Source organism: Colias croceus, chromosome 20 (genome assembly GCF_905220415.1).
Source record: "Colias croceus chromosome 20, ilColCroc2.1".
In the NCBI taxonomy this organism is placed as follows: domain Eukaryota; kingdom Metazoa; phylum Arthropoda; class Insecta; order Lepidoptera; family Pieridae; genus Colias; species Colias croceus.
Window position 1 is genome coordinate 8,549,118 of NC_059556.1, and position 23,147 is coordinate 8,572,264.

Here is a 23,147-nt window from a genome sequence, read left to right on the forward strand (position 1 = left end):
AATTAAAATAAGACTTACCGATGGTATGAAATGCCTCGATTGCTGATATTATTTCGTCTGCTATCATTTTTCCACTCTAATACCGAACAACACGCTCTAAATAATGAATAAATATGGAAATAAGGTTTGACAGTTGACAACCGACTCGAATATTTTTCTGCGCACAACTGAGAGCGAGTTAGGTGATCTTACCTTACTAGTGACACGTGGGCCACGCCCACATCGCACTTCTATTATGTTCTTACTGTTCTGTGAGAATAACAGATTTTGTTTGTTTTAAAACATTTTTAAAAGAGATGAATTATTTGAGTAAAAATTAAACCAATCGACTTGTATCCGAGTAATTAGTAAAATTAAAAACCAATATGCCATTTGACATTTCGTTTCAACAGCTGTTTGTGTTGTTCGCATTTCAGGATTATTTATAAAATGTACAAACTATAAATAGGTAAACTTTCGTAACACACACTTTCTCTACAGTTTCAAGTGAAGTAGCATCAGAGTGTTTTTGTTTATAAAATATAAAGTAATACAAAATGCATTGCGATCTAGAGATGTTTGTGTCCCTAAGGACTTTTTTGTGATTTTAATATTTATAAATGGTGCAATAGTGACACCGGTTTATCGGTATACAGAAATAAATCTCTGCACACTATATACTTGTCCTACAACTCAGTCCAGATAAGATAGTAACTCAATATTATTATTTCTAATCAGAAACGTGTGACAAGCAAATTCATTGAATACAGTGTTAAATGTGCTAATAGATTTCGGTTATGCTGTGAATGTGAATGAAATATTTGCATAAAAATGCCGGGAAAAATAAAGGTGAAGGTTTTAGCGGGTCGGAACCTGCCTGTGATGGACAGAGCGAGTGACACCACGGATGCTTTTGTTGAGGTAAAATTCGGAGGAGTCACCCACAAAACCGATGTTTGCAGAAAATCATTGAACCCTCAATGGAACAGCACGGAGTGGTACAGGTTTGAGGTACGATATATTTAATATTGTTTACAAATAATAAACGTTCATAGAACTATAAGAAGGTTAACGCTCTGTTTTTATTGTGATGTAAAAGTTGAGGAGGCAGGGTAAGAAATAACTGCGCCTTAGATATTCAAATACATATTATACACTATATTTATAAGATAGGATATTTTGCCTAAATTAAAAGCAGTCCATTTAGTATATTCTTGTTTGATAAAACACAAGTAGGTATTAACTATTATACATTTAAAAATTTAAGGGCCTCTCCTGTGAAACATTGGCATGAGGTATACTAATATTATAAAGGTAAAGTTTGTTTTTTTTTAACGCGGTAGGTTTCATATATCTATCTCTGTGCCAATATGAATTCAGATCTATAAATCTGTCTTCACTGAATTTTGCCTCATAATTTTTCCCTGCTCTGTCTAAACTGATTTTTTCTTGGTTTAGTAATATTTTTCAACTAATTATTTTAAGCTGAGACATATGATCTATATCTTGTTGTTAATAAATAAACAATAATTGTGTAACATGTTTAAACTTAATTAAATCTGTCTAAGACTGAAGCCATTGTAATGCCTTTATTAAGAAGGCGAACAACCTTATTGTAAACATTATATTGATTTGTGTATTTGAACTGAAGTTTTTTTCTTAATAGAAGATACTTTTAAATTTTATATGGGGTTTCTGTCTTTCTCTCTGTTAAGGTATCCTTAGAAATGGGTCATTTAATTTTGAATAAACTTTCAATAAATTGACAGACTGATTGTAAAGCAAATAAATTGGGTACATTTTATCAATTAAATAGTACATTTTAATGGATGATAGATGAGTTTGAGGGGAAGTTATTTGTATGTTAAAATTTCTAATAATAACTTGTTCATATAATAATTTTTTATAAGAACCAGCAGATACAGATACTGAACCAAAAATCATCAAATTTTTTTAAACATTTTTCAGAATCTAAGTACTGCAACAAACCAGACCTTCTTTTACGTAGATATGATTGCAATAGGATAGTCTTCGAAAGTCCGAGATGATAAACGAAGTTTTCAGCGTTTAAATTTTCTAGAATGACGACATCGAACATTGTCGTCCAACGTTTTATGAATTAAAACTAAAAGAAAAACCATAAAGCGTAATCATTGACGCGTTTGTTTTAAAAAAGAGCCACGCAATTCTACAAACGTATCAGTAACATGACGTAGTAGTCTCTTATCTGAAAAAATGTAAAGAAGCAAGGTCATTTTTTTATTCGATATAATTTTGGCGAAGACATCTCGGAAGCTATTTTCGGCACCGTCTGGCGCTAGTCTAGTATTGGCTTATGATTATGTATATGAAGATTCTTCTATATTTCTGTATATGACGTATGTAATGTGGAGCTATGACATGTTTACTGCAAGTATGTGTATACTTCAGTATAATATTTGTATAATATAACAAACATATACCGATGTATTTCTACCCCATCTTCATCCTACCCTGCATTCCACTTAAATGCAGACTGTCGACCTTCATTTCTATTATATGGAGACTTCAAATGGAATCCTATTTCTATGCAAAATGTTATATCTCTAAAGTCTGTAAGAAATTTCACACAAATCTGTTCAGCTTTTGGCAAACGCAAGTGTAACAAACTTACATCCATACATTCTTATAAACTTTCGCGTTTATATATTAGTTAGTTATATTAGCATAATCTCTCCAAAGATCCTCATCATCTTCACAAATCCTAATATAAGAAGAATCTCTTCATTTTTTTACATTAGTAGTATAATCTTATCATGTATTTGACGGCAATTACAGGTAGACGAATCAGAACTCCAAGATGAACCACTACAGTTACGACTTATGGACCACGATACATACTCCGCCAATGACGCGATTGGTAAAGTGGTGATCAGTTTAGCGCCTCTGCTGGCGAGGGAGGCGAATAATACCAATGGTATCACGGGACCTCCGGGAGGTAATGTTGTTTTTTGACGTAGGGTTTTGGAATAATTTTGCTTAAGATATGAATTATAGCTACAGCTATTTTTTTTAAAGTAAATTCAACCTGTACATTAGCTGGTGACCTCTTTTCGATGTTTCACTAAGATTTAGACAGATGGTAGTTGCTGGTGTTGCAAGAAATTATGAAAAATTAATTATTGTACACTATAATGAAATAAATTAATAAAAACTTTATAACACATCTCATATTACTAATTCAATTTTAAGAAGTTGATTGATTTAGCAAAGAAGTCGATAGCTGGCACACGCTAAGAATGTTAATTTATGCCATTACACACTCCAAATTCTGTCAGAAGTACTAATATATCGTATGAGACAAAATATAGTAATGATAATAAATCTTATTATCTAGGTGCAGTAATGTCAGGCTGGATACCGGTCTTCGACACGATGCACGGCATCCGCGGAGAGCTTAACGTGATCGTTAAAGTGGAGCTGTTCTCTGACTTCAATAAGTACAAGACGTCTAGTTGTGGCGTGCAGTTCTTTCATTGTACGTGACTTTTTAGTGTTTTGGAGTTATATTTCCCGTTTTTAATTTAATGTTTGTGTAAAAAATAATTTACTTTGGTATGAGAAAGTATTTTGATCAACTAAATTCGAGTATTTTTCTTGCATTCCTTTAAAACCATAATATGTACTCATACTACTACATAACTAATCTGAATAATCTGATCAGCCTGTGACTCTTAAAAGCCTGTCAATCCCAATTAGAAATGAATATAATTGTAAACCTTTTCATGCAAAGACCTTATTGGTTGAAATTTACCATTTAGTTACCTTGTAATAAAATATAAGCAGTTTTAGTATCATTAATATCAATCACTTCAAAAATAAGACCTTCAACACAAGAACTAAATAATTCCAGGTCCAATGATACCACCAGGATACAGAGTGTCTGCTATCCACGGGTTCGTAGAGGAGTTAATAGTTAACGACGACCCTGAGTATCAGTGGATAGATAAGATCAGAACACCCAGGGCATCTAATGAGGCGAGACAGGTCGCTTTCATCAAACTGAGCAATCAGGTAAACCGTCGATAAACATACCCAAAAAACATATGTTTCATCATAGAGCTTCGTTTTTGTAAGTCGGTTAAAAGTACGCCAGAAAAAGTTAATTTGATAAAGATAGAAAAGGATAAACAGATGTGTCAGCTGTTTTAAAACTTTTCTTTGACAAGCGAAAGACAACAAAAAGCTTTTTATGTTCCTTATGAAATTACAGACGATGACTTCAATTTAATTCTGTGTCTTACTATATTAGATACATTATTGGTTACTAATTTTTACTATATTAGATATAATAGTAAGTTTAACATAACAACATATACCATAACATAACAACATTTACAATATATTTTGTACATTTACGAATAATTATATTTGCAGGTACAACGTCTAGTGGGTCTCAAAGCGGCAGAGTTAGGTGCTAACGCAGTGGTCGGGTATCAGCAAGATTTTGACTTGGAGGGGGAAGCGGGTGTGGTGGCTAGAGCCATTGGTAAGGTTTTATACTTGATTTAAAGGCAAACTATGTTAATAAACTTTGAAAGACGATGAGATTATGTAATTGAGGAGGCGTGGAATTGTTTAATTTATTTCATAATCATAAATCATTTCACATGATATTAGAATATATAATCTCTATTCTCATGATTCAGATCTCCAATGATAGATATATTTATAAAATACTAGTGGTCCGCCCCGGCTTCGCCCGTGGTACATATTTCGCAATAAAAGGTAGCCTATGTCCTTTCTCGGGAATCAAAATATCTACATACCAAATTTCATGCAAATTGGTTCAGTAAGTTAAGGGGTGATTAGGTAACAGACAGACAGACAGAGTTACTTTCGCATTTATAATATTAGTATGGATAAATGCGTTCGATGTGACTATGTGTCTCAAAACCTTCACTTTTATTCGCCTTAAATATTGCTTACTTACCAAAATATTTTTGTTTAATATTGCTCGGGGGGTTTTTGTTTAATTATATATTTTCTTTCCAGGAACGGCTGTCAGCATCACACCTTTACCCTTACCAAGTCAACCAATGTCGGTACAACTAACACAACAGTGAGTAAAAACACAATTAAAGTTGAATAGAATCAATATTATATATTATTTTTATGAAATACTGTAGATACTGCTATAAATCATTTATATAGAGTTATTTTATTTTTTGCCAAACTAGTAAAGCATTTACTAATTTTGAAAACGTGTGCCATTTTGAATACTTTGTGACTTAGTCAAGAAAATTACTCATGAATATATTTTTTGCATGGTGTGTCGTGTACCGTGCTTGCATTTGCATTCCATTATTAGACAGTTGAAAAAGTACTTGGACATTTTAGCGACCGAAGACGATAGTGTCGATGACCTCAAGGAATATTACCAACATCATCAAGACGAATTGCAAATGATTGTTAACATATTGAACCCTAGAACACCTTCCATGTTAGATGAACCAGAAAATAATGACGATGATGATAGAACGTTCGAAATGATTAGACCTAACCCACAGAGTTATTACGGAAGCCAATCCATCTATCAAGACTTGGCGACCCAAAGGGGTCTGAAACACATATCCGAAGATCAATCAGAACTAAACAAACTATTGAATCGACAAGATTCCGACTCAGATTCATCAGGTCCAATTGGAAAAATAAAAAAGATGAAAACTAATCTGTTTTCTAAACGCTTTCGCCGTCGCAAATCGTCGAAACAAGATGATCAAATATCGATAAAATCGAATACGTCGGATACGTCACGTATATCGGAGATAAAGAATGAGCTGAAGAAGCTAAAGCGATTGAATGTCAAGAAATATGATGAAGACGATGAAGGTATCAACATGGCGTCGATACTCGCTCGATCAGTGATGCACGCGCAGACTAGTCTCGCGAGAATTTCTGAATCGCAAGATTCTGAACATTCTCCAGGATCGACTATACGGCGTATAAGCGAATCTGAGCCCGTTGCTAAAACAGGTCCAGGTGAAAATAAAGATAAAGAAACTGGTGATCAGAGTGAAAACAAAATTCCAGAAATTCATTGCGCCTCATTGGAAAATTTGGCTAATGTAGGCAATCCTCAACCCGAGAGGAAGATATCCGACTCATGCCCCACTTCACCTGTCGTTGTGCGAACTGATAATCTCCTAAAATTACCAGGAGACGTGAGCTATTATGGTTCAGTTTCGTCTGCATTATCAGCTGAGAGTTCAGATATGTATTCTACTTCAGATGAAGAAGAAGACAGCTATGGCATGAAATCTGACACGATAAGTTCTGTTGTAAAGTCTGTCTTGAGACATGACGTGGATTCCGAGTTCATAGCACAAATGGAACGGAAGCTAACAGGTCTAAATACATCTTCTTTTGAAAAAGAGGATAGCAACGTATCTTCTAACGTAGAAGCACAGGAAAATAGTCAGAAAGAGAGCCATGATGTTGATGATCACAGCGCCATAGATGACAAGTGTGTATCAACAAAGTCTCAAAATCATCATCACTTTTTTAAAATCCCAAATCCCTTCGCCCATAGGAAGCTTTCTAGTAGCTTTAGTGCACCTTCATCGCCAGTCGATAAGAAAGGCTTCGTGTATCGCTCCTCAAGGCGGATAAAGCGACAGCTTTCGAAAATTTCGAAAAGCAACATGATAAAAAGCTTATCACATTATTCCCTGTTGCCGAGGAAGAAACATCTAGATCCGAAACCTCCAATGAGTCAACCTGGATCTGGTTCCGATGTTACTTCCCGAGCACCTAGCGATACCGTGTTGGGAACACATTTCCTTTCCTACACCGACCTGCTTAATCTCGATAAAGATGCGTTAAATTGTAATCGGCTTTGTAAAAGTGACGAATTCGGGACATCCAAGGTATCCATGTACATAGGTTCCGAACCCGTTTCCAGGGCGTCATTGAGTGGTCCTTCGAGCATTTACAGCAAAGATGAACATTTCCGCGAACAGAAATCGTTTAAGAAAGAGAAGCCAGCGATAAAACCCGCGGGGTTAGTTCACACGGCGATGGAGACAATTTTGATCGACAAAGTTCAATCTCTGCTCATACCGACTAGTCCAGACTTCCAGACGGCCGAGAAAAAGTTCTTCGACGACGTGCACGAAAGATTGGAAACGGTCGAAGCAGAAAACAAAGCGAAGGATGCGGCTCACGCAAAAGACAAAAAGGAGAAGAAGTTAATTCGACAAGACAGCGTCCACTCGACCGCGGAATCGGTCGGCTCGCTCAAAATGTCCAAGGAAAGCGCCTCTAACGTCACCGCACGCAAGTTAACCCGCGCGCCGGTCTTGCAGAACTTCCACCCCATCCTTAGCGGCGCGCACTTAGAGACGATCCCGTCCCTGCCCGAGAGCGGCGTAGATAGATCCGAGAGTCTAGACGTAGAGGGCGTAGAGTCGGACACTAACAGTGCTAGCGTGTGTGGTAACTCGCATGCGGCGTGCGATGTTGGCAGGGATAAGTGTGAGAGGGAGAAGGGCGACAGGGAGAAGGAGCGGGACAAGGACAGAGGGTCTCCGCGTCACGCACGTCACGAGTCGTACGGCGGCCGCGAGCCCGCCCCGCCCGCGCACCCCGCCCCGCCCGCACACCCGCACAGCGCCTCGCTGCACTCCACCTCCACGCCGATGGGCATACACCGCCGCTCGTCTGACTCCGACCTTAGTATCACGCCTAAAGGTGAGTTGGTTCTGTTGTAGTGACAATTTGAAACATGCAAAATTAAAATCTATTTTTTTTCTATTGGTAAAACAGATACTGTTGAGCTTCTTCGTTAATACCGAAGGTAAAATTCAAACCATTCAATAGACTTTGTTTTAAATGTGAAAATGAAAAATAAACACCACTTTTTATCGTGCGAATTATTTCGTATCTGTTTGTTACTTTTATCATAGTTATTAGATTGTATCTGAAACTGCCATTCTTCTCTATTCAGTTTTCATTACTTATCTTTTCAAATATATACTTATTCAATTCATTAATCGTTTTTGGCAATTCTCTTTCCTCCTTCCTTTCATCTTATAGGTAGTTCACTGAACGCGTCTCTCGGTAACACAGGCAGTGGTGGGGGAGCGATACTGCGTCCGTCTATGAACAGTAATAATTTGGATATGTTAGAATATCCATTCCTTACAATGACTGAATATCCGCCTGGCTTTATTGTACATATTGGTGAGTATACAGTTTATGTAGATGTCGTGGCCATATCGTAGATTTGCTCAGTTCATGAAATGATTGATCATTTCATGAAATCGTCGTATTTTATGATGTGGTCAACTTACTTTGACCAGATCGTTAAATCGTCAAAAATTCACGATTTTGTCATCCACATTTGGCCAGATCATATAAAATATAGATAATCCGTAAAATATTTAAATTTTCAGAATTTTTTAAGAACTTGTTTATTGTCATTTAAGTCAGTCGGCTGAAAAACAAATAGAATTAAATATTATTTTTATTAGTTATCAAACATGTCAAGTTTCACGTCGTCTATTTTTAGAAAACAAACAAATATAATAATTATTAGTAAGTAGGATATAGCTGGTTTATATAGGATTTAAGACGCATTTTTTCTTGAATATAAGATATCCGCAGTTTCCATAGTACTCGAACCTCTTTGTCGTAAATTCTTTGCTATGACTTATTTTATAATGTAATTGAACGAATTATGAAGTATTTTACTGCGAGGAATAAAAATTCTGCCTTCGGTCGCCATCTTCACACATAAACACAGCGCTTGCAGCGCCTCTACCAATAATTACTGTAACTACTTTACGATATGATCAAATAATTTTGATCATTTCATGAAAAAACCGCGCGTTTAGTTGTCCATATCGAGTTATGATTTTTCATTGTTATGCTCAAATCACATCATAATGTGGCCAAAACCATGAAATTTGACCATTTCATGAAATGATCGATCGTTTCATGAAGTGAGCAAATCTACGATATGGTCACGATATAGATATATAATGTTTTGAAGTTTTTAATGGTATCAAAAATTGTATATTTTGTACACTAAATTAATCAAATTGTCGTGGACAGCATTAGTTGGGTAAAAAGCTTTATAAAATGTCATGTCACCTGAATGTTGCAAATCTTTTTTTTTCTCTACTTTTTGAGGAATTCTAACCTTTTCCGTACATTTAATTTATTTATAAATAAAAAAATGTACGGCAGGTGGCACAGTATGCGCGCGTTCAGTGAAGCTAGTGGACGGCGGCGAGAGCGGGTCGCGCGCGGCGTGGTGGGCGGAGCTGCGCACCGAGCTGCGGGCGCACGCGCGCGCGCTGCGCTGCTCCGCCGTGCTCGCCTACTGCGAGCGGGCGGCCATACGGTACCGTATACACACACGTGTTAACACTTTATTTTTTTACTTATTTTATTTATTTTAGAAACGATATCCCTGACGAGGTCTTCAAGCGTAGAGTGAACAGGTACCTTCTAGGGAAGCGCGTTCCATCTTAGACCACATCTCAGCTTAACATCAGGGGAGATTGTGGTCAAGCGCTTCCCTATCATCAATAAAAAAAAGAAAAGAAACAAACAGTCATTTTCAGAAAAATACACATAATTATACATAAACAGACCTATAATTTCAAATTAACATACAATATACACGCACATATAAAAATTCATGCTCACGTTAAAACGTTATACTAAAACAGCCAAATATGTACACGTGTAACACAATATAACTACACGTAATCACACCAGGCAACGCTCGCAGCTTCGCTGTACTCGCCTACTGCGAGCGGGCGGCTATACGGTACCATATACACACGTGTTAGCGCACAATATACACACACATATTAACATAACATACATGCACACAATAATAAAACAGGCAAATATGTACACGTGTAACACAATATAACTCACACGTAATCACACCAGTCAACGCGCGCTGAGCGCAGCGAGCACAGCACAGCAGAGCAGCGGCTCTGCTATGCTCGCGTACTGCGAGCGGGCTGCTATACGGATGATATACATACATGGAAACACGCAGTACACACATATGCAAAAACATAAAAATACCTACAAACATTCCATATAAATACCACACGAATGCATGTGAATACACGTGATCACACGAATCGATTTCGATACATGATACATGTCATTAAGACGACTGCACGCTGCGCTGCTCCTCCGTGATAATGTTTGCGAGCGAGACGCTATATAGAGCTTTACGAGGTTCACATAATATATATGTCGTGGCCATATCGTAGATTTGCTTTTTTCATGAAATGATTGATCATATTTTCACGAAATGGTCGCATTTCATGAAATGGCCAACATAGTTTGATCAGATCGTTAAACAATTGCCGAAATCGTAATCGTCATCGAAATGAAATGATCGATCATTTCATGAAATGGGCGCATTTCATGAAATGGGCAAATCTACGATATGGCCACGACATATACATTCATAACACGCATATCTACTCTCAGAAAATAAATAATTTTAAGCATTCTTCAAAAGATGCTAAAGTCACGTGCAACCTTGTCAAAACTTAGGTTGTAAACATACCGATAAATTTATATCCACAGGGAGGACGTGTGCGTACTGTCAGCCTCCGGAACAGCGGCAGTAATCAATTTAGACTGCGATTTCAACACAGACGAGCCTTATGTGTCATGTAATGTACAACTTTTGTAATTTTTTTTGTATTGCGCGAAGAATTACCTTTGTGTTAAAATACCTACAAAATTTGCAACACTCTTATTACGGGTCTATTTTTAGTTTACAGAATGATAGAAACGAAGAAATTAGCTTAGCATTGTTACAGCGAATGGCTTTAATTCACATCCCACCATTCTTTTTGCAAATTTTTCCGTTTTAAAATACTATCTACACTAATATTATAAAGAGGAAATCTTTGTTTGTTTGATTGTAATGAATAGGCTCATAAACTACAGGACCGATTTAAAAATTCTTTCACCATTCGAAAGCTACATTATCCACGAGTAATATAGGCTATATATTATCACGCTAAGACCAACAGGAGCGGAGCCACGCGGGCGAAACCGCGCGGCACAGCTAGTTTTTAATATGGAAAATTATTATTACTCTCTTCCAGTAGTGAACGGATCGAAAAACACGATAGAAGAGAGTGAGAACGAGGGCTGCAGTATCGCGCACGTGCCGTACTCGCCGGGCTCCGGCCCGTACAGAGCTGAGCTGGCCACGTGCGGGGAGTGTCGGTGTGTACTCTTCTCTTCTCTTTTCGACAATAAAAAAGAGAAAGAGAACTTGTCTCAATGGAATTCTCTTTACTTATTTTTATGTTATTTCAATGCTAGGTTAAAACAATTTGTCATGTATTAAACAACCATTTCAAATCGTGTACTAATTGCCCAACTTTGATATTTCACATGTTACATTTTTTATATCATCGTTTTATAATTTACTAGCTTACCGCCCGCGGCTTCGCCCGCTTTGTCTAAAATCTAATACTAAAACCATCCTCTTGAATCACTCTATCTATTAAAAAAAACCGCATCAAAATCCGTTGCGTAGTTTTAAAGATTTAAGCATACAAAGGGACATAGGGACAGAGAAAGCGACTTCGTTTTATACTATACTATAGTGATACTTACTCCATATTGAAAATCATCATTTAAAAATCGTTATCTCGATCGAGCTCTTCGTTTAACTAAAATGAGTAACATTTAAGTTACTATCATTTTGTACTTTTCTGTTAAAATTATTTCTTTCGTGTATCTATTTCTTGAAATAAATTCCAATTTCAGGCGCGCTCGAGTACCAACAGTACTATTGGCAACTTGCTCGAAACCAAACCGACTGACTTCGCACGGGAAGGCTGTTACGCTTACTGCTGTTGGTATGTATGTTTATTTGAACTTACAACACTCATTTTTATGTTCTTGTTACCTTTTTCGATAGGTGATAAAAAAAATGAAATTAAAAAATAAGATTTTCACCTAGAAACCTATTTCATTCATATTTGTGATTTTGATATAGGATTTATTTATAAGCAAAATATGTTTGATAAGATTCATTTCTGCAATTTAATAAATATTAACTTAACTTACCTATAGTTATAATCTTGTCGATCCAACACACGTCGATTTTTATATCGAAATACACACGAAAAACTCTCCTTACGCCGTTCAGTAAATAGTTCATAGTTTAATATGTAAGAACACATTAAAATAAATTTTAAACTCTTTCCTATATTCTAGCTGGCAGAATACGTAGAGCCCCTCCAGCAGCTGAACCAGGCGCTAGAGACATCTCCGACCAGCTTCCCTTTTTGGAGTATGAGCTGCATAAATTATTACTCGCTAAGTTGAGGATGCAGGTAAATATGTATTTGTTGGTATGATAAATAATTAATATAGTTGAAAAATCTTTTTGATATAATATTATGTTATCTAATTTGGCAAAAAAATGTCATACCATTGATTAAACTATTAGACTCACATTCACGCACAAAAGGTGTCCGAAGCTAAACTCTACCTACGCGTGTTTTAGGCAGAGTTTTCTTATGAACGGCGAAATAGACTATAAACATAACCGTCACGAAATAAGCTCATTCATTTGAATGTATGTTTTAACGTTATACAATTTTTGACGATTCTTAAAGAAACGATTGCATATATCTAGTTGTTTATTGTACGTAAATACTACCATTAAGGGCCGATTTTTCAATCCCTGGTTAAAAGTTACTCGTCCAATAAAGTATTACACGATAATATTAAAATGTCACTTGTAAACGATCAATTGCATGCAATAAGAATACATTTTGAAATCGTAGTTTAATACGTTATTCGACGAATAAGTTTTAAGCGAGGATTGAAAAATCAGCCCTTAATTAAATTTATGTATTTTTCCAGGGTGCAAATGCGATATTCTCGTTACAAACCCAAATAGCGATCGGCGAACGCTGTGTAATGGCATTAGCTACGGGCACAGCTGTGCGATTGGCCGCTTTACCGCCACCAGCACCGCCTAGGATCAAGGTAATCACTTGTAGATCATTGATCAATTGTAATAAATCATTTAGAATTATGGTAGGGGAAAAAAGTTAATAGGTAGGAGAAGCTGTCTGTGTGGTAGACAGCTGATAATGAACTCTTTTCTGTAATAGTACATTTAATATCCGATTGCAAATTTTTAACGTGTTGACATGAATTTTTATAAATGTTACAGGCAACAGAAAATGACAAGGATGCTTTGGAGATACAAAAGGCCCTGTGGGACGCGTTCACAGCAAATAAGGCAGCTAATGGTTATGATATAGGTAAGTTTTTGAAGTGAAACTTCGTAAGGCGCGTTGAGATTAAAATTTCAATGTGGCGTTATAGCAATACCGTCAAGTCATGAAGTGAGTCGACGATGTTGGTATCTTTGAAACTTGCCAAAAGAGTTTCACTTCTGACATGTGTGCTCAGCACACATGCTCTTATTGATTACCTAATATCACGATTCAATCAATAGAAGCGAAGCAGCTATGAAAATTATTGTAAAAGTCCGATCTTACGATATTTTTTATACCCTTATAACTTCCGAGTTATAAGGGTCAGCTAGTTCTTCACATTATTTGAAGTAATTTATTGAGGCGTAATATTGCCTACTCAAGAGTATTGTTTATCATTTTTTTTTAAATTAACAAAATTGCCAGGTGCAATATGCGAGCCGACACGCCCAAACGACGTAGAGAGTGAAGAACCGCCCGCACTCGACCTGTGCGCTGATAAGGACGCTTGCTTACTAGAACTGGATGAGGCTGAAGATGTGAGGATGTACACACACACACATGCACATACGCACACAAAAACATATATACTTTTACAAAAACAAACACTAACTCTCACACACACACATAATTAAGTGTAATGTGTGTATTAATAATAATCATTTTACTTTTACGCACCTCAATAATGTGGCAATGTGCACTGTACCTAAACATGTGTATTTGTACCCCAAACATGTGAAACTGTACCCAATCATGTGTAACTGTACCCATACCTGTAGCATTGTGCCAATACACTCGGAATACCGGTTTAGATATATATTGCTATAAAATATTCTTAATATTTTATTTTTTTACAAATAACCATATCTGTATGAAATTTTTGAACGTTCATCGTTTTTAAATGAAATATCTTTAAGTTACGTAAAGTTTACGTTGAACCGTTAATAATCATCATCATCTCCCTTGCCTCATCCCATTTATTTGGGGTCGGCACAACCAACACTCTTTCTCCACATTGTTCTGTCCTTTGCAGCTTCAGGCGTCAGGCCCTTCGTCATTAGGTCTTTTTTGATGGTCGAAGTCCAGTTAGTCGGTGGACGGCCTCTTCCTATTTTTTGTTGGTTTACCGTGGTCATAAACATTACTTTCTGGGTCATGTGTTCAGGGTCACGGCGTTGCACATGGCCAAACCACCGTAGTCTGCTCTCTCTCATCTTGTCTCGGATATCCGCGACTTTAAAGGACCCTCGTATGTACTTGTTTTTAATTTTATCCAATCTTGTGACACCGCCGGACCATCTCAACATTTTCATTTCGTTTGAACCGTTAATAATATTAATTTATTTGAATTTCCATCACATTTAAACTGATTGTGTTTGTATGTATGTCAGGTAGAAACAGCGAAACTATTAGCGAGTCGGAGAAACAACATGCAAGTGTATACAAACTCTCTCAAACCGTCAACATCGCCATACGCGCAACCCTATGCGTTTATGCAGGTTTGTTTTTATATTGTTTATTAATAAATTTAATGTATTTAAATCATGATTTGTTAATAGACTGACTGATTAATTGTATTTAATTTTAAGCGTAGTTTTAATTAAGAGCTACTGATAAGTAATACCGTATTAATATACTTACTGTATGATGTATAGTGTTTCGAAATAAGATATCTGGTGAAATACAAACGGCTAAGGTACCACTTTTGCTTTCATATTATTTTTTGTCAGTGTATAACATCAATAAAGCTTTAACAACATTGATAATCGATAACACATTCATATCGTAATACCAAAAAATGTCCTACTTTTTTAATCATTAATATTAATTCTTTAGTTTGAAGTATGAAGTGTTTAGCGTTTGAATCGATACTATTGGCTATTACAATAGCCTCGCTACACATCTGCGCACATTATTGGTGGAAAAGCACCTTAAAATTGCGAAAATTTGACTATTTGTGCATTTGTCTTTCCTTGAAAAAAGCTAATTAAATATCCATATAATATAAATACTATAATTTCCCAGGTATGGCGCACACGTCTAGGGTCAGTGGGTTCGAGTGCAGAGCGTCTAGTGTCGTCCGCGTTAAGTGGAGCGGCCTACAAGTTGAGGAGATTGCAACCAGCTGCTTTGGCCCCGCCTGCTTTTCAATTGGATTTGCCTGAGGTGAGTGTGGTTTTATGATTTGTGGAAATAAGTGGTTTAAGTAATATGGCCTTGTAGAACTGTACCCTGAATTTAGATACGTGGTGTTGTACCTTCATATAAGGATGTGGAATACCACATCCTACACAACAATACAATAGTACCTTCACATATAAAAATGTGGCATTGTACCCTCACATATTATAAAAATGTGGCATTGTACCCTCACATATAAAAATGTGCCATTGTACCCTCACATATAAAAATGTGGCATTGTACCCTTACATATAAGAATGTGGCATTGTACCCTTACATATAAAAATGTGGTATTGTACCCTCACACATAAAAATGTGGCATTGTACCCTCACATATAAAAATGTGGCATTGTACCCTTACATATAAGAATGTGGCATTATACTTACATTTCGCAATGTGATATTGTATACATACGTATAATAAAGTGGCATCGGCTTTATCAACCTTGCACCTATATTATCATGTGGTGAAGTATCTTGTAGCTGGTGGGAATAATACTGCTAAGAGAACTTTGTACTATGAACTTTATTACATACATAATAAGTATGGAATAACGTTACAGTAACAATAAAGTAAATAGCACAGAAAGCGTATAACCAAACCTAACCTTTCGTTGATATATAGTCCATTTAACTGACTAGTGACCAATTTTAATTCCAGGACGAAATACAGCTAGTAGTATCAGGCACAGCCCTACCCCTCCATGATCCGTCAAAATCTGAACACACGAACGGTACAGACAAGGAAGTACAGCATGAGGACGATATCTTCGCGTTGGATGAGGAACAGCTCGTGAAGAGCCAGGAGACGGCTGATGAGAGAACTGCTGGACCGGTATGTGATGCTGTTTGTAGAATAAAGTAGAGTAAATAGGTTACTTTTTTTTCTGTCAATATCTACATAATTTGGGCAGTGATTAATGATACTTGCGAAACATTTTAAAGTATTACATATTTATAATCATTGTTTTTTTATAGAGCATTTGTGCTTATGACCTTAAGTTTTATGAGTTGTAGAAGTGTCGCATGTTTTTATGTAAATTAGGGCACGCATATACATACACTGTTTAAACATCCCCTAATTATCGAAAACTATTCATATCTAATTAATAATTATCTTAAATACACTCCTTTCATCTTACTCTTACATCTGCCTATTTGTAATATTTCTCTTTTATTGGTTGTGTTATCCTAAACACACAGAGCTGGACATGTCTCTATAATTTCTCTCCCCTATTCCAAAGAGCGGTCACCTATCACTCAGCATGCTGAGCTCTATTTATCTGTATGTCTATAAACGTCTCTACATCTCTTCCATGTAATAGACCGGTCGCGTATCCCTCAGCTGCATGTCTCTACATCTCTACCATGTTGTAGAGTGGTCGCGTATCACTCAGCTGCATGTCTCTACATCTCTACCATATTTTGTAGAGCGGTCGCGTATCACTCAGCTGCATGTCTCTATATCTCTACCATGTTGTAGAGCGGCCGCGTATCACTCAGCTGCATGTCTCTATATCTCTACCATGTTGTAGAGTGGTCGCGTATCACTCAGCTGCATGTCTCTACATCTCTACCATGTGTTGTAGAGCGGTTGCGTATCACTCAGCTGCATGTCTCTACATCTCTACCATATTTTGTAGAGCGGTCGCGTATCCCTCATCACACTGAGCTCTATCTATACACGTCTTTACATTTCTTCCATGTTGTAGAGCGGTTGCGTATCCCTCATCACACTGAGCTCTATCTATACACGTCTCTACATCTCTTCCATGTTGTAGAGCGGTCGCGTATCCCTCATCACACTGAGCTCTATCTATAAACGTCTCTGCATTTCTTCCATGTTGTAGAGCGGTCGCGTATTCCTCATCACACTGAGCTCTATCTATACACGTCTCTTCATCTCTACCAATTTGTAGATCGGTCGCCTATCACTCAGAATGCTGAGCTCTATCTATACACGTCTCTACATCTCACCTATGTTGTAGAGCGGTCGTGTCATCACAACTATACATGTCTCTATATCTCTACCATATGTAGTAGACCGGTCGCATATCACTCAGCATGCTCTGAGCTCTATCTATGCACGTCTCCACATCTCTATCATGTTGTAGAGCGGTCGCGTGTTCCTCACTACCCTGAGCTCTATATAATATTTTTTTACGTCTTGTTTCCATCTATCCCATATTGTAGAGCGGTCGCGTATCACTCAGCTGCATGTCTCTATATCTCTACCATGTTGTAGAGCGGTCGCGTATCACTCATCACACTGAGCTCTATCTATACACGTCTCTTCATCTCTACCAATTTGTAGATCGGTCGCCTATCACTCAGAATGCTGAGCTCTATCTATACACGTCTCTACATCTCACCTATGTTGTAGAGCGGTCGTGTCATCACAACTATACATGTCTCTATATCTCTACCATATGTAGTAGACCGGTCGCATATCACTCAGCGTGCTCTGAGCTCTATCTATGCACGTCTCCACATCTCTATCATGTTGTAGAGCGGTCGCGTGTTCCTCACTACCCTGAGCTCTATATAATATTTTTTTACGTCTTGTTTCCATCTATCCCATATTGTAGAGCGGTCGCGTATCACTCAGCTGCATGTCTCTATAGATATAGAGACATGCAGCTGAGTGATATATAGATAGATAGATAGTAGAGATCTACCATGTTGTAGAGTGGTCGCGTATCACTCAGGTGCATGTCTCTACATCTCTACCATGTTGTAGAGTGGTCGCGTATCCCTCATCACACTGAGCTCTATCTATAAACGTCTCTGCATTTCTTCCATGTTGTAGAGCGGTCGCGTATTCCTCATCACACTGAGCTCTATCTATACACGTCTCTTCATCTCTACCAATTTGTAGATCGGTCGCCTATCACTCAGAATGCTGAGCTCTATCTATACACGTCTCTACATCTCTTCCATGTTGTAGAGCGGTCGCGTATCCCTCATCACACTGAGCTCTATCTATAAACGTCTCTGCATTTCTTCCATGTTGTAGAGCGGTCGCGTATTCCTCATCACACTGAGCTCTATCTATACACGTCTCTTCATCTCTACCAATTTGTAGATCGGTCGCCTATCACTCAGAATGCTGAGCTCTATCTATACACGTCTCTACATCTCACCTATGTTGTAGAGCGGTCGTGTCATCACAACTATACATGTCTCTATATCTCTACCATATGTAGTAGACCGGTCGCATATCACTCAGCGTGCTCTGAGCTCTATCTATGCACGTCTCCACATCTCTATCATGTTGTAGAGCGGTCGCGTGTTCCTCACTACCCTGAGCTCTATATAATATTTTTTTACGTCTTGTTTCCATCTATCCCATATTGTAGAGCGGTCGCGTATCACTCAGCTGCATGTCTCTATAGATATAGAGACATGCAGCTGAGTGATATATAGATAGATAGATAGTAGAGATCTACCATGTTGTAGAGTGGTCGCGTATCACTCAGGTGCATGTCTCTACATCTCTACCATGTTGTAGAGTGGTCGCGTATCCCTCAGCTGCATGTCTCTATAACTCTACCATGTTGTAGAGTGGTCGCGTATCCCTCATCACACTGAGCTCTATCTATACACGTCTCAACATCTCTTCCATGTTGTAGAGCGGTCGCGTATCACTCATCACATTGAGCTCTATCTATACACGTCTCTGCATTTCTTCCATGTTGTAGAGCGGTCGCGTATTCCTCATCACACTGAGCTCTATCTATACACGTCTCTTCATCTCTACCAATTTGTAGATCGGTCGCCTATCACTCAGAATGCTGAGCTCTATCTATACACGTCTCTACATCTCACCTATGTTGTAGAGCGGTCGTGTCATCACAACTATACATGTCTCTATATCTCTACCATATGTAGTAGACCGGTCGCATATCACTCAGCATGCTCTGAGCTCTATCTATGCACGTCTCCACATCTCTATCATGTTGTAGAGCGGTCGCGTGTTCCTCACTACCCTGAGCTCTATATAATATTTTTTTACGTCTTGTTTCCATCTATCCCATATTGTAGAGCGGTCGCGTATCACTCAGCTGCATGTCTCTATATCTCTACCATGTTGTAGAGTGGTCGCGTATCACTCAGGTGCATGTCTCTACATCTCTACCATGTTGTAGAGTGGTCGCGTATCCCTCAGCTGCATGTCTCTATAACTCTACCATGTTGTAGAGCGGTCGCGTATCACTCATCACACTGAGCTCTATCTATACACGTCTCTTCATCTCTACCAATTTGTAGATCGGTCGCCTATCACTCAGAATGCTGAGCTCTATCTATACACGTCTCTACATCTCACCTATGTTGTAGAGCGGTCGTGTCATCACAACTATACATGTCTCTATATCTCTACCATATGTAGTAGACCGGTCGCATATCACTCAGCATGCTCTGAGCTCTATCTATGCACGTCTCTACATCTCTATCATGTTGTAGAGCGGTCGCGTGTTCCTCACTACCCTAAGCTCTATATAATATTTTTTTTCGTCTTGTTTCCATCTATCCCATATTGTAGAGCGGTCGCGTATCACTCAGCTGCATGTCTCTACATCTCTACCATATTTTGTAGAGCGGTCGCGTATCACTCAGCTGCATGTCTCCACATCTCTTCCCTATATTGTAGAGCGGTCGCGTATCACTCAGCTGCATGTCTCTACATCTCTACCCTATGTTGTAGAGCGGTCGCGTATCACTCAGCTACATGTCTCTACATGTCTACCATATGTTATAGAGCGGTCGCGTATCGCTGAGCACGCTGCCGGCGCTGAGCGGCAGCGTGTGCGCGCGGCGCGTGTGCGCACTGCGGCTGCTGTTCGTGCGCGAGACCACCGGCGTGCGCGAGCTCGGCGGGCTGAGCGGCTTCCTGCACACCTTCACTTGCGAGGTGAGCGCTCTATCTGTTAATAGAGCTATAAGTAGAGTAAAGTACTCTATGTTTACACAGGTAGAGGCAAAGATAGAGCTATGGCACAATATACAGATACAACCAGGGAATCTTCATACAAAACGTTCGAAATAGCTCACGCACACTAGCATTGCATGTTTACGAGAATCGTAAGGCTAGTTTTATAGCTACCAATAATTGTGCTAATACCCTTACGAATCTCGTAAACACACTTGATTTTGTGCGTGAAGCATTTCGAACGAATTGTATGAAGATTCTTTACTAGTTGTTTCTGTATATTGTGTAAATACGTAGCTATAAGCAAAGCTAAAATTAGAGCTCTGCCGAATCTTACCAAATAATATTATGACGCATAAAGCAGTAATAATATGATGAAGATGGTATTACGAAGCTTTATCTCAGTTCTGTAACAACTGGCTTTAAAATAATATTTTTTTTTTTTATAAATCTTATATATAAAAATGAATCGCAAAATGTGTTGGTAAGCGCATAACTCGAGAACGGTTGAACCGATTTCGATAATTCTTTTTTTATTATATTCTTTGAAGTACGAGGATGGTTCTTATGGAGAGAAAACGTAAACATGTACCACGGGCGAAGCCGGGGCGGACCGCTAGTTTATATTATAATTATATTATAATGAAGATGGTATTACGAAGCTTTATCTCACAGCTGTAACAACTGGCTTTAAAATATTTTTTTTTTTCATTTTATAATATAATTAATAAATGTTTCGTCACCAGGTGTTGGCAATAGTTCGCGCATATACAGCTGCGTTGGGCGGGAACGCGCTCACTTCCTTCTACGTCACACACCTCATGTTGCAGGATAATGCGCACAAAAATCAGGTATTTTTCGCTTTTTCTTTATTTCGAAATGGTAAAAAATATAGTAGACTAGAAAATACAGCTTTTTGTGTATTTGGAATTGATATCCGTTGACGTACAATAAAGAACTACAAAAATTGTCCTTTGTAAAAGTCTTCCTACGAGTGTAATAGGCAGACTTTTTAAAATAAGATATAGCTTAGCAATTACCTTAAATTAGCAATAGACTTTCAACATTACCAGGAAATTAGGTACTTTCCTATTTTATTTTATTTTTTTTACACTGCTGCTAAGACGTATTTTGATGAACTTAAATATTTAAATTTTAACAGTTATCTGTAAAGTTAAAAAGTTCGTTATAGTAACTAAATTATGCCCTATCTGGTTTATTTATTTTTTTGTATAATAAATAAAAAGAAAATGTTTTTCTTTCAGGGTCAATGTCTTCTCTCCGTTGGCGGCGATGTTGTTCATATAACTTACTGACATGACATATCTTAATTAGGTATAAATGTATTCAAAAACGTTTTTATTTATTTATTAATAAGTAAATTAAATATTAAGAAAACCTTTAAAACACACGTTATACAAATATACAAGTAGATAAAATTTATCTTTAAAAATTTAAATTTCATATTGGTATTCATTTTCCTCTAAATTAAATAATTATTTAAAATAATGTACCTCGCAATATTATAATCAGAAAAATCCTAAGCAATAATACTAATAGCTTTTTATATTAATTTTAAAGTGTTTGGAATTGTTAATTTTATCACAACTGGTTTAGTCATTTTTAATATAACGGTTTTCAGGTTAAAGCTTGCCACTTTTGATATAATATTATTATTGTTTTAATTTTATGAAATATATGCGTACTTATTAAAATCCCACCCTTAAAACCAAAGCTCTAAGAATTTAAAATTAAAAAAAAATCGTTAAAATTATCTGTACGAGCTTTAATATAAGTGTTTATGTGTAATTTGTTAACAAACAGATAAACTTATTTGAAATTTACAGAAGCATTAAAAACTTTAATAAAATGAAAATAATTAACTTTCCATGTCAACCTAAAAATAGTTTCTACCTAATATTTAAAATGTGCATTTTCCAAATTAATAATTTCCAAATTCCATTTTCCAATTTCCAAATTCCATTTTGCACGTAAAATAAAAGCAATATGTATTTATTGTATTATATATTAAGTATTATCTCTTATTTAATAAAATATTTCGATTTTTTCACTTATTTAAGTGCATGAAATGACAACTGCCGTTTGTTTTAAATGTAGATAGATGTATGTTATGTAATTTTTCAGATGTACTTTTCTATTGGAAATAAATTGGATGTGATTATTTATGTATTTTCATTTTACCCTTGTACCCTATATATTAGCTTCTTACAAGAACATTCTATACATAATATATAGAAATTAGTATTATTGGTATGTTTCCTATTTCTAAATTCTTTGTACTGAAATTAAACTTTTGACGTGACAACGTCTTTAATTCGATAGAGCCGGCTGCACGCACGAAAAAACATGAGTCATGCGGCGTTAAGTACCTCTCTCTGAGGCGTTCCATGTAAGGCATTAAAGAAATAAAATTAAAATTTTCTTTTGAAAAATGCTACCATTCCATCAGTATTTTCTTAAGAAGTTGTCACGTTCAACTATCGTCAGTAAACCGACTTTACAGACAACCAATTTTTTTTTCATTCGAATTTAAGATGTGAGAAAATAAACTCTATTTAACACGCTTTTCTTTATTAATATTTATGAAAGTAAAGTCATTTGATAAAGGTATGCTTTAAGCATCTCGTGTAGAATCAAGATCATAAATTTTTATTAACAACAATATTTCACACACAAAATATGGACTTCTTTACCCATTCATACAAATAATCTATTGCAATATAAGTAAAGTAGACCAATTCAATTAATTTTGCACAGAT

At 37.0% G+C, this 23,147-nt stretch overlaps 1 protein-coding gene across 3 annotated transcripts; it reads left to right on the plus strand.

The window, feature by feature from the left end:
* Window positions 1–390: 390 nt before the first annotated feature.
* On the plus strand, window positions 391–22,549 carry LOC123701083 (C2 domain-containing protein 5). Of its 3 annotated transcripts, none has more exons than XM_045648506.1 (22): window positions 391–990; window positions 2,797–2,956; window positions 3,356–3,496; window positions 3,872–4,032; window positions 4,396–4,507; window positions 5,014–5,080; window positions 5,330–7,710; window positions 8,056–8,202; window positions 9,211–9,367; window positions 10,585–10,673; window positions 11,115–11,238; window positions 11,788–11,879; window positions 12,241–12,359; window positions 12,895–13,020; window positions 13,211–13,301; window positions 13,683–13,795; window positions 14,648–14,755; window positions 15,282–15,422; window positions 16,099–16,272; window positions 20,197–20,349; window positions 21,114–21,218; window positions 21,633–22,549. In XM_045648506.1, exons 1-22 carry the CDS (start codon window positions 811–813, stop codon window positions 21,681–21,683), a joined length of 4,992 nt encoding a protein of 1,663 aa, XP_045504462.1. In that variant the 5' UTR covers window positions 391–810; the 3' UTR covers window positions 21,684–22,549. The 3 variants fall into 3 exon arrangements, with proteins under 3 accessions (XP_045504462.1, XP_045504463.1, XP_045504464.1); XM_045648507.1 differs by having other exon boundaries at window positions 11,118–11,238; XM_045648508.1 differs by having other exon boundaries at window positions 7,487–7,710.
* The last annotated feature ends 598 nt before the right edge of the window (window positions 22,550–23,147 follow it).

Excerpts from the sequence above, each read along its gene's own strand:
- LOC123701083 (XM_045648506.1), top strand. The coding sequence starts at position 811 with ATGCCGGGAAAAATAAAGGTGAAGGTTTTAGCGGGTCGGAACCTGCCT. Across the intron at positions 991-2,796 it reads CGGAGTGGTACAGGTTTGAG|GTAGACGAATCAGAACTCCA; the intron begins GTACGATATATT and ends CGGCAATTACAG. Across the intron at positions 9,368-10,584 it reads TGCGAGCGGGCGGCCATACG|GGAGGACGTGTGCGTACTGT; the intron begins GTACCGTATACA and ends TTATATCCACAG.